This window comes from Anguilla rostrata, chromosome 3 (assembly GCF_018555375.3).
Source record: "Anguilla rostrata isolate EN2019 chromosome 3, ASM1855537v3, whole genome shotgun sequence".
Lineage (NCBI taxonomy): Eukaryota > Metazoa > Chordata > Actinopteri > Anguilliformes > Anguillidae > Anguilla > Anguilla rostrata.
The window spans coordinates 41,322,670-41,335,071 of NC_057935.1; the positions used below are offsets into that span (position 1 = coordinate 41,322,670).

The 12,402-nt window shown below is 39.0% G+C and overlaps 1 protein-coding gene across 1 annotated transcript in view; it reads right to left on the reverse strand.

Moving 5' to 3' along the window:
• Positions 1–1,050: 1,050 nt before the first annotated feature.
• Positions 1,051–12,402, reverse strand: part of atp7a (ATPase copper transporting alpha) — a 30,701-nt gene continuing 19,349 nt past the window's right edge. Inside the window, 6 exon segments of the mRNA XM_064327622.1 lie at positions 1,051–5,020; positions 6,191–6,293; positions 8,376–8,493; positions 10,183–10,386; positions 10,932–11,074; positions 11,181–11,327. Of these exon segments, the coding sequence (XP_064183692.1) occupies positions 4,744–5,020; positions 6,191–6,293; positions 8,376–8,493; positions 10,183–10,386; positions 10,932–11,074; positions 11,181–11,327 (992 nt within the window). The 3' untranslated portion in view covers positions 1,051–4,743.

Sequence of the window (12,402 nt, forward strand, 5' to 3'; positions counted from 1 at the left end):
ACAGAAGTGTATGTAGAGTTGCTTCACAACTAAAAACAATATTGTTATGTAACGTTAACTATGCAATTTCGAACACAGCTTTTTGTCTCGGAACGAGTCTTGTGAGACCGATTCAAGACTGAGTCATATTAACTACGAGTCCAAGACTATCAAAAATTGGTCTCTAGATCGAGACCGGACTCGAGTACTACAGCCCTGATAAATATACTGAATCTGACAGTAATATTTGACAGACAGAAAAGTCTGACAGAGAAGCAGCTCTCTGTCCCAATACTATGGCATCTCCTGGCATCACAGGGTACTTAGTGGGCGGCAGTGTAGTATAAGAGGTAAGGAGCGGGTCATGTAACCTAAAAGGTCACAGGTTCGAATCCCAGGTAGGACACTGCCGTTGTACCCTTGAGCAAGGTACTTAACCTGCATTGCTTTGGTATATATCCAGCTGTATAAATGGATGCAATATAAATGCTATGTAAAAAAGGTGTGCAAGTCTCTCTGGATAAGAGCATCTGGTAAATGCCTGTAATGTAATTTAGTCAGAGCTGCTGGCTGGCCACTATTGGCACTGGCAGGGTCACTATGAATGTCCAAATCATGGGGGTGCTACAGTAACTATGCTGATAAAGAATTCTTCACTGCTTTAGACTGGACCTAACTGCACTTTTCCTAAGGCTATGCTGCCAGTCACACTTATTTTCACTCCACAGTACATTGCCTGTTCCTCCAGTCACTGCACTGGAGGAATACACTCAATGCACAGTTGTTGGTACAGGCAGACAGGAAGCTGGCTGATCCACAAGAGGAGTCACTAGGAAATTATGAGACACAGACAATCTTAATGGCTGAAGGCCTCTGTCCCTGCTACAGTCAATTATGTGCCGCCCTCTGGGGCTAATGGTCATGGCCAGCACTGGCACCCACAGGGTTGGATACCAGACCATAAGGTATATATCACACGCTGAATGCATAATTAAAGAGTTTTAGTGTTATGTACTAAAACTAATGTTTTAAAATATATGTTAATATTTGTTAAAATACAAGGACTATGGCTCAAATTTATTTTTTATTTAATGGCAGAAAATGCTTTAAAAAAAAGAAATACAGCATTATGACACACATATTTCTGATGTCAAAAATACATTCAACATATATATAACCTGCTATTGCAGCATCATATTAAACACGGCGTATGAAGCTACAATGAAACCAAAACTGAAGAGACTTAATTGGGATGTAACAGATTTCTGCATCGTTTCCTCTGAAATTTTCGTTTAACTAAATGCACAAGCAAATCACTTACCTTTATGGCCAAATAATTGTTACTGATAATACACAACTATGATTTTGTTCTATGGTCTTGTCATTTTTGGCAACAAAAAAAAAACTCATATTAAACATTTATAAGAGTACAAATTCTCTATTCTATTTTATAAGCACACAACTAGGAAAGATAGTTTCCTTGAAATTATCAACAACTAGTTTTCCCAATTCCTCATCTTGTTCTTACATCTACGAGCTGTAACTCATATAGTTTAATAATCATATGGCTTAGCAAAAGCCATTTTTGCATACTCAGGTGTACAAAAACATTAAGATGTGCAAAGTGCTATAGTAGAAGAGTGAACAGGAGAGCAAATAAACATAAAATGTCTATACAGGCAAAGCAGAAATATTCCATAATACACAGCACATTGAGTTTGAACATAAATGCCAGCGTAGTCTTAGGGTGTCATATTTACATACAAAATAGTTGGTTTTCATTTTGAAAAAACACTTGCCAAGTAGCCCAAAATACAAATGTGGGTTATTTTCCTCATACTAACTTAAGACAGAGGTCACAGTCACTGGAACAAAGGCCCCAAGATGAAAAATAACCTAAAAACACATGCTAACTGCCCTTTAAAACTTAAAAACTGAATTATAAAAACCTAGGTGTTAAATGCTAATCAGAGCTTCAATATCACAAGTAACAAAAAGCTTAGAAACATTTGCAAACATTGCCCAAGTGTGGCAATTTCTGAGAGGCAGATACAGAAATTCCAATACATATTCTTGCTACGTATGTACTGCCATGGGTCTTATTTTTGGTCACCCCAAAAACATTGATCAGCAGCAACACGGCAGCATGTGCTTCAACGAGAACAAAAAAGTACACATTGCACCTATACCTGAATTGTCTTCATGGTTTCTTTTTCTTGTTTTAAAGCATTAGATGGCTTAGCACCACAATACACTCATACACTGACCTTATAGTAAAATACAAGCTCCAACATTCCTGTAGGTCTACAGATGCTGACCTTCTTAATAACCCTAAGAAGCAGGAAGGATTAGTTTTACTTTTGCTGAAATTTTGGATTGTCCTACTTAAGCAGATAAGATGCTTTTGAAGATGAAACATTTGACATGTATTAAACATGTATTTATTTATTTTTTCTTTATACACTTTCAGATACCAAACTCGATAGGAAAAGTGCTGAAGAATGAAGGTTTATTGTTATTTAAAATATACTTATTCAGGTACTAAATACATTTGTACTAAAAGAAAGACAATTTAAAAGACTTAAGGTATATTTTTTGTTTGCATTGTTCACAGTGCTGAGTGTGAGATGATCAGTGAACCTGGTCGATTACTGTAGTGCATGTGAGTTAAGGATTGGAAATAGAGCAGAGGTGTGCATTTCAGATATTTACCCCAATCACAGTATTCATCTTTGATTTGCAGTAGTAATATTAAATTAAAATGGACTTACAAATAGATTCTGGTTTTAAATATAAAGAACTTTTTCCTTTTCAAATTGTATAACTATGTATGCCTCGAAAACATTAGTATGATAGTTATAAAATTGTCCAAAGTCATTACAAGTTATATTTAGGGGTTGAGACACACTATGGAAATACAGCTGTGCATGCTTGAAAAGAGCTTGGAAAACCAGTGCAACATTAAAACAATACATTGACTTAAAATAAAGAATTAAATGGTATTTATGTAATAGATAATGTACAATGCAGAGAAACTCCTAACTTAGTTCCATAGATAAAATACAAGCTATAAAATGGTAGAATATAAACCAAACATGAATGGTGACCAGCGTGTAGAGCCACAATAGTTAATATTGGGAAGAAGTAATCTGGACAAGCAGCTGGGTTCAGTAGGTAGTAAGAAATGGGCAAGTAGCTCAGATTTCGTAGAGGGAGAATCTAGAGGTCTAAGCCGATGATACACTGAATGACTGAATGTTGTGTTCTAGTGTCATGCATGTTTTTTGACAGTCTGAGATGTCATAGTTGTCATCATTGGTAATAGTATGGTCTTGGATGGGTGAAGACTAGGGAGACCTTGAGAAGTCAATCTTGGCAACACGTCTTCCAGATAAGTCATGGAGGTGCCGTGTTGTGTAATTATATTTAATGGTCAGAAGGGGAAAAGAGAATGAAATAAGTATCGCCATTTTGAAGAGATGCCATACACATGAGTTTCTGTGTAGAATTAGCACAGGAGGGACATAAGCACTGATTCCTGGGAACTCCTGTCGAAAGGCAGCGTGATATTGAGTGGGAGTCTAGCCAGGGTACATGGGAAGAACTCCCTGAGAGGCAGGATGAGATTCAGGTGAAGGCAGTGCCCGAGATTCCCATTTCTGCTTGAGGTAATAAAAGGCCCTGTTAATCAAGTGCCCGAGTAGCATAATGTATAGTGAAGTGACCATGCAACTTCAAAGCTTTGATTCCCAGGTGGGGCACTGCCAATGTACAGTGCTGTTGAACATGGCATAAATGGACTGTATGTGAAGAATATAAACTGCAGGTTGCACTGCATGTCTTGTAAATGACTTCAATGTAAAAAATATTCATCTGTCTGTAAAAGCAGCGGGTAGATCTAGCACAATCGGGACAAATGACAAAGCAGCCACTTTCATGGAGTAACAGAAGTTTCAGTGGAGTGGCCAGATCTGAAGCCAGATTGTTGGGGTCAAGTATATTTTTTGCAGTGCAAAGTTGGACAGCTAGTGGAATGCTGTAGTTTTGGATAAAAGTGTATGGGAATGTGTATTGTATTATGTATTTGTATTGTATATGTATTTTCTTAAGGTCTGAAACGAGTCTGACTGGATGCATCAAAAAAAGAGTTGATAAAGCAACACATTTTACACCAGTCTTTTTGCAACAGAGGAACTTGACCCTGCACCAGAAGTACACACTGGATTTCCTTGCCTGGCCTTCAGTTTACCAATTACCAAATTTTGAAAGAGTGTAGTCCTAATCACAGGCACTTGCTGCTCAATCCTAAACGATATTCTGTGATTCTCATGGAGGCTACACAAAAGTATTTCCAAAAATCTGTTACAGAGCGACGGTGGTATAACCTGAAACCAAAAACTTTTGTATACTCTTCTGCTATTTCACTGTGTGCACACTGCATTTTAATTGCCCAATTATGCTAAATGAAAGCAAGTATTGACAAACCTCCTTTCCTGCTTTTTAGTACTGACATTTCTGTGTACAACCTGGGTCATTTCTTTCAAAGATACACTTAAAGGTGCAAACATGCTTATATATTTGTAGAGTAATAAATTTACCGTATGTAGACGGTATCAATCATTAAAAACACTGCGGTGTGAACACACACATTGGGAGCGAAAAAATAATAAATAAATACAACTTCATTTTAAAAATCCAGCTTCTGCTCGAATTGTCAATGCGAAGGCAGCTGTGGAATAAAGGTCTAGAGATGATACACCGGCCTTATACGGTCTCTTCACAGAGAGCCTCCCCAACCAGCAGAGAGTGTTTGTCAGGCTCACCGAGGGCCAAGCTGTTGAGCGAATGTTTGTCTGAACGGAGTGAGCTTATCGAAGCCCGGCTATAATTGACAATGCGGTCAAGAAGACTAAGTTTGGGCGAGGGCTGATGGCACTCGTCAATGCCAATGTGTATGCTTATTTCAGACAAGCTGCTCGTTCTCAACTGCCCACGATGCTTCAACTGAGACTCCAGCTTCTCCGCACTGGGTTTGGTGTAGCTGCAATGAGAGAGGAACAATATTCGCTGAAATGAATGGACATTGCAAATGGTTTTATATATTCCACAAGGGCTAATGAAGCAGTAGCTAGAGATAGCTAATGTTAGTGTTTGCAAAGTTCACTAACTATCATTGCCTTCAGCACTATAATGACATTAACCCTGTCAATAGACGTTTTAAAATGCATGTTTGTGCAGGGCCTACAGTAAGCAAGCTAATTAGTTAATTATAAGGTGTGTGGCAAGTCTTTACAGACGGCCATGTTAACCACAAGTTACAGTTGTTTTCATCAGCCCTTCTCAAAAATGAATGGGACTGTACAAATATAAGATGGTTTCACTTTGGTTCAAGGTTTTAAGGCTTCATGCGTTGATCAAAGAGAAAGCCATTACAGCAATCTTCTCAACCGAGCAGTTGTGTGATCTCTCCACAACACAATCCTGAACTATATACGTGCTGTGATAGGTCAGAGTAATGTGGCTGTTAACGAAAGGATGTCTTAAAATCTGACTGGCTGGACTAGACTCCATGAAAAAAAAACAATTTGTGGATTTTTTGTTAATTATGCCACTCAGATTTTTTTTTTTACAAATAAATGCAAGCGACATGTGATGAACAAATTTGAACCAGCTACATTTGTGGATTGGCTACATTTATTTGTGGATCGGCTACATTTATTCGTAAACCAGTTACATTTATTTGTGGATCAGCTGCATTTGTTTGTGGATCAGCTACTTTTATTGCTCTGAGGCAACAGTGCGATCCACTGCACTGCCTAGTCTATTTTTGGTCTCCTAGAAAGAATTTGGCGTGCTAGTAATTTGTTGGGCTTCTTGAATTTGAAAATTCAAATGCCAATTAAATTCTGTTCAAAAGTGAATGGGGTTCACAAATTAAGGTAGCATTTAATGACAAATCTCCAATAGTCCACTCTACTGCATCTTCACTTAATTTATATTTTCTTTAATATTTTAACAGTATCTGTGTAATATGTATCACCATTTTGCACATTTGAAAATTGAGGCACTGGTCATTTTTGTGGTTGTTTAAAATTTTGTAACTGCCCATGTCTTCTACCCTCCCTCTCAAATGAATAACAAACAGTATTTTCTGATATTTTGAAGAGCTTTACTACTTCCCTTTTTGATGTTTGAGTTACTGTACACTCACCATTTAAGCAGGAGAGAAGAAAGCACCACAGAGACAGAAGAAGCTGCCATTGCTGCAGAGCCCATCCAAGGCTGAAGAATCAGGCCCACAGGAAGGAACACTCCTGATTTACATTTAAAGATAATGTAAACCTTTTAAAACATGCCATATTGATTATATTTTATCAAATTCACACAATCACAAAAGCCAACACAAAGATACTTAAAGTGACAATCTCGAAGATTTCAGTTTTGTTCTCTATGGCGGTGCCAATGGCGAGAAGCGGTAATTGCAGGTGTGTTTTTGGACCTCACTTCCCATAGATCCAACCGGATCCAACCAGTGTCGCCTGTGTGACGTCAGTCAGTTGGCACGCCAACTATAACACTTACTATTTACTGAATAAAAAACGGTTGTTATAAAAGTAACGTTATGTACATACTCATTCGTTGTCTAACATGAGGCTAACTCAAGATGTCCTTACACTGCTGAGCCGGGTTAAAATGCCGTAGCAAACCTGGGGTAGAATTAGTGATGATCAATTTCTGCAAACGTTCTTTAGCCACCATTTGCCCGGTATGAACATCTTTACACTGCAGAGAAGGATTTGCGGGATTCGCTGTGGCTCGTGCAATTATGTATCTCGTGCACAATAAGCAGTCTTTTTCGTGGTATTTTTGAAACAACTGCCTTGCAAAATGTTACCCCTGGTGTTTCTGGTTTTGCTAGCTAAACTGTTCGAGAATAAAGCTGAGCTGGGTGTTAAATTAGCAATCAGAACAAGAAGAATAAAACAAAAACAAAGGAGATTTCATCAAAAAGGGCATAAAGGCTGAAGGAACATATGAGGAAGCGTAATAAAATAATAACAATGCTAATCCATACTGCCGTATTCTTTTATTTCGTTTTCTCCTGCATGACGTCTTCAGAAATCAGACCCGGCTCTGCTCCACATACCCCGGCTTTATTCCGATCATTATAGCTAATATATTGATGAACTCGATGGCAATGCAAATAACGGTAACGTTAAGGCCAGTTCAGATCAATGATTCGCAACGAGGCGAAACGGTTTTAGAATGTTGCAGAGAAAATTGCAGCGGTGTGAACTGGCTAGTAGCAGAGCCATTGCCTGCCCTGAGGTTTTAAAAGACCGTCCTTGTCAAATCACCAAGTGCAGTTTTAGAACGTTTACAATCAGACGTCTTGGAATTTTTCAAGTTGCACCCAGTCTCGTTGCGAATCATTGATCTGAGCTGGCCTTAAGTTAACTACACTGCAACGTTGCAACAAGGTAGCATTGCATTCGAGAGACGGTTTGCGAGGTCGGTACCGGTCGGTAGCGTTAGCTAGCATTTTTTTCTAATTGTTAGCCGACATTAGATTGTGTTAATTACATTAGCTAGCTAGCTAACGCAACGTTACCTCATATGAGAGATGGATACGGTGTGCAACGTTGTCTAAACTAATGTTGTCTTTCTTGACATGGTCCGGTAGCTAGCGTTAGCTGTGCAAATAGCTATGTAATTTAGTGAAGTTACATTGTCATTAAATGTAATACAAAATCTACATCAACAAATAATATGATCTCTCATGTTACACAAAAACTTTTTAGGGTTCCATAACTCCCCCAACCCCCCTTTCTCTGTTATTGTAACGCATGCAGACACCGGAAAAAACAGTACGCCACTCACACACAAGTGAGTAGAAGAGCGAGCCTGTTGCGTTAGTTCCGCCTACCCTCTCTGGCGGACCAACCACTGATGGGTGATGAAAAACGCATCACTAACTGTGCGCCGCTTGTGATTTTTTCCCGGGAATGTCGCCACAGACACCAAGTTTTTAATCATGAATTATGATAATAATAATAGTATAAATTAATATAAAAATAGGCTCAATCACCAATGCAGTGATTGATAGTGACTTAAAAGACATTTATTTTAATGAAAATCTTCGAGATTATTACTTTAAGTATAGGGATACTTTTTATAAAAGATTACATTATATAAAAACTCAGACCAATGTGCCATGCATGTTACATTTCATGTTCAAATATCAAATTATTATCATATATCAATATTATTACATCCATATCAAATTATGAACATCCATTGAGATATGTCACAATATATTATAGTTTTTAGAATAAACAGAAAATCACGTTCACGTCAAGTTCAGGTGAATGAAATAGCTATGTCTTGATACCTACCAGCCGCAATTGGAATTCCAATGAGATTATATATGAGTGCAAAAACAAAGTTAATCCGAATCCTTTTCACAGTCTTCTTGGACAAATCAATACTTCCCACCACGTCTAAAAGATCATTCTGTAAGCAAGGAGGAAAACCTTTAAAAATGAAATGGGTCAGTGCCTCTTGAACAAAATAAACATGACATAAGTTTTAAATGCAGTTTATTCCGAGTGATATATTCTATGGACCACACCTACTGTTATCTCGACTTATGGTATTACCTGCCATTTTATGGGTCAGGTTCAGTACAACAGTGGTAATGAAATTATGGTTAACAAGAAATAATAAATATAAGCAAAAACTTCTGATTTATTATCATCATCATCATCAGTAAAGGATAATCCATCCACATGAGTCAACAGAACATAAAAATGAACAGGACAGTTATTGGCCTGCAAAGTGACTCATCCTGCTAGAACACCGAGTTCCACTGCGTGAGAATGTACCCAATGGGGCTGCATGAAATTTGGACTACGCAAGTGTGCCTGTGGCTAGATGCCCTGCAGAGTGTAAAACAATGACTGCACAAGTCAGCAGGTGGAATTCTGTGTGAGAAGAGGCGGCTGGCAGCACAAGCTTAGAAGAAGGGTGCAACTTGCTTTATTTGAGCAGTACACAAGTTAATTGGCTCACAAGATAACATAGATGCCCTGGTACCTCAGGATGGAAGCCCTGGCTAAGTGGTATGTCCAACTAGCTAGTAGGTGACAGTCTTTCTGATAGGCAATGGACATTAATCATTTGTCTGCCTGCTAGTTAGCATCCCAGCTAATACACTACTGATGGCCTTCTGCAAGTTATTTTGTAGATCTTCACAAACATCACTCAATAAAAATGTGTAAATACACTGGTGATTCATCAAGCCTCACCTGAATTAAAAAATGGATAAAAATATTTTTACCCCTCCAGTTGTATTCCCCTTTCCCCCTCCATTTCTCCCCAAAATTAGTGTCCAATCTTAATTATAGCTTTGCCATGTTTTTGTGAGTGCAGATAAGCATGAATATGTGTCTCTGAAGCATGTGTGTGTGAGTACATGCCGTTCATACAGTGGCCGAGACGTGTCGAACGAACTGCATATCCAAAACTCTTTGCAAATTCGAAAAACACAAGCACATTAACAGAAAACACAAATGCAAAAATCACAACACAAATGCAAAGCCACAACATAACGGAAGTGAGCAACAACAGATGTTGACAATGAAACAGGCCGACTATTATTGCCGGCGGACTATTATTGCCTACACATGTGGAAGAGGAAAGTTCTTGCCCGTTTCAGAAGTAAGTGAAACGTTGTTCGCTAGCTAACTATGATTACTATCGCTTTTTGTCCATTATACATTAAAAATACACATTTGCATAGAACGATCTCTACAGTTAATCTACTTTCGCTGTAACGTTAGCCTAATATCGCTATGTCTCCATACACGGGTACAGCTTAGGTTACATTCATCTGATTGACTAACGTTAGCTAAATGACGTAATGCTAATATTAGTGCATAGCTACTGTAGCTTCATAATAGCCTAACGTTAGATGGCAGAGTACATAAATATGAAAATATAAAGACAGTGAACAACATTGCTCATTTGTGACAATTACATAGCGATAGTAATCATAGGGAAGATATAGTAGCAGACTGGTCCTTTATGGATTAGGACGCAATGAACTGACCACAGATGTGGTTACGAGTGTGTATATGTAATGTAGTGTCATGTGTACATATGTAATGTAGTGTCATATGTAATGTGCTCTTTAGTCCTTACCCTGATCAGCACTATGTCTGCTGCCTCAATAGCCACATCAGTCCCTGTACCAATGGCAATCCCCACATCCGCCATGGCCAGGGCTGGGGAGTCATTGACACCGTCTCCCACCATGGCCACCCGCCTGCCTGTCCGTTGCAGCTGCTCCACTTTGGCCACCTTGTGAGAGGGCAGCACCTCTGCAAACACCGTCTTAATGCCCACCTGGAATAAGAGCAAATCCACATGACACAGGTTCTACCATGGAAAGACCATTTAAATTTGCAGAGAGAAAGTTCACTAGGTGCCCATGTTTGTAACGCAACAAGTGATTGTTAAAGGGAAAGTTAACTTTTTTGGGGTTATTTCTGGTTTAGTGTATATCTTCAATTGATGAAGGATATTTGGATATTATAAATATTGAGAGAACTTTCTTCTGACAAGCTGGCTTTATGGCGGCAGGAATGGAGGCACTTGTAAGTTTGTGATTTACACCTCAAAAGGAGCTAATACAGCAACAGCTGTATTGTGCATGTACATGTACGCATATATGTGACAAACAATTTGGAATTTATATGATATTCACCAACTATATTGGCCATAATTTTAAAATGATATAAGGCACACACGGGTAGACACACTGGATTACTATACCACATCCTTGCATATTGTTTACATTGCTCATAATAGAATTCATTTGTTTGAATACATATTTGTTCTCCATATTGAAAAGAGATTTTTACGTACCAAAACAAGCAGTGGCACCCTACCTGAGCAGCAATGGCCCGTGCTGTTTTGCTGTTGTCTCCTGTCATCAACACCACCTCTAGCCCCATGGATTTGAGTGTGTGGATGGCCAACTCTGCCTCGGGCTTCACAGTGTCAGCAATGGCAATCATTGCACAGAGTAGACCTACAGAAGGACACAGCAGTTAACTGTTTATTTAGCCCTACCCTTAATTTAGCCCCTCTATAAACCTGAGGCACTTCTTCAGTGTGTTTCTTGTGCGTATCCTTACCATCGATGGCTACCAGGACTGCAGTGCGGCCTTTCCGCTCGTGTTCAATCATAGCCTCATCCACATTCTGCTGCACCGTAAGCCCGTTCCTCCTCATCCACTCCCTGTTCCCAATAAGGACTGCGTACGAGGGAAGCTGCACCTGAGCTGGACACCCAGAAGGCACATTTGAGCCAGAGGACATCCAATCAGATCTGTCTGCACTTCTGACAACTGATAGATTCCTCTGGATAATAGAATCTGCTAAATGAATGTAATGTAATATAGCATTTATTTCACCATTGTATGTTCTAGGCTTCTAAGAGTGTAAAGTGAAGTACGCAAGAAGACCATTTACAACCTGACAGTGGTATTATTATCATAGTATTTGACATATTGGGCTCAACTTTCCAGCCAACACTTGGCTTGTGGTGAGTTATCTCCTCCCAAGATAATTTAACATCATAGGGTAATATAATAATATAAAAGAGACCAATAAACAACAAGTCATGTTATTGTTTTGTCTGGAGGGCCTAAAAATAAAGTTCATGTGTGGGTCATGCTCTCCCCGTAGCCTGTAGGCTTCACATTCCAAACGGAGGAACCAAAGAAAAAAAAGTAACTCCCCCACTGCACCTGAGCAGTGCCATTTGGAAATATTACAGGTTCTATGCCATTGGAGACAAAATAATGACCAAGGAGAAAGTCACCTGCAAGCAGCAACTGCCCACCAACCACCCAAAGGCTCCTCCCCTCTAAAGGGCATCGGTCAGTTCAGTTTAAGTACGCCATGCCATTGTTGTGAATTATGATGGACTTGTGAATTATAATTTTTTCTTTTGTTTGAGCAACAGTTGATTTTATTGCTGTGAACAGCAATCATTGGTATCGTTATGACCTTCCCTGGTTTTATTTTGTCTAATAAAATGTCACGATGCTTGTCATTATTTTTTAATTACAGAATAGTGTGTTTAAGTTATTTAACTACCGGTTTAATGGGAAATTAAAACTGGCCCATAATAATTATACTCTGAGGCAACCATTTGTTGAAATATCCTTGGCACAAAGTGAACAGCTTAAAGGGGCCATTTGACTGGCTATGATCAAGTTGCAACACACCCACTGATAGTACATTCAGGCTAATCCAGCGCATTTTCCAACTGCACCGTGTACTTTGAGCTGTGTGCTCCTCGCCCCATGACAATGACATCATGCTCAATTTCCAAGTTGAGATTTTAAATAT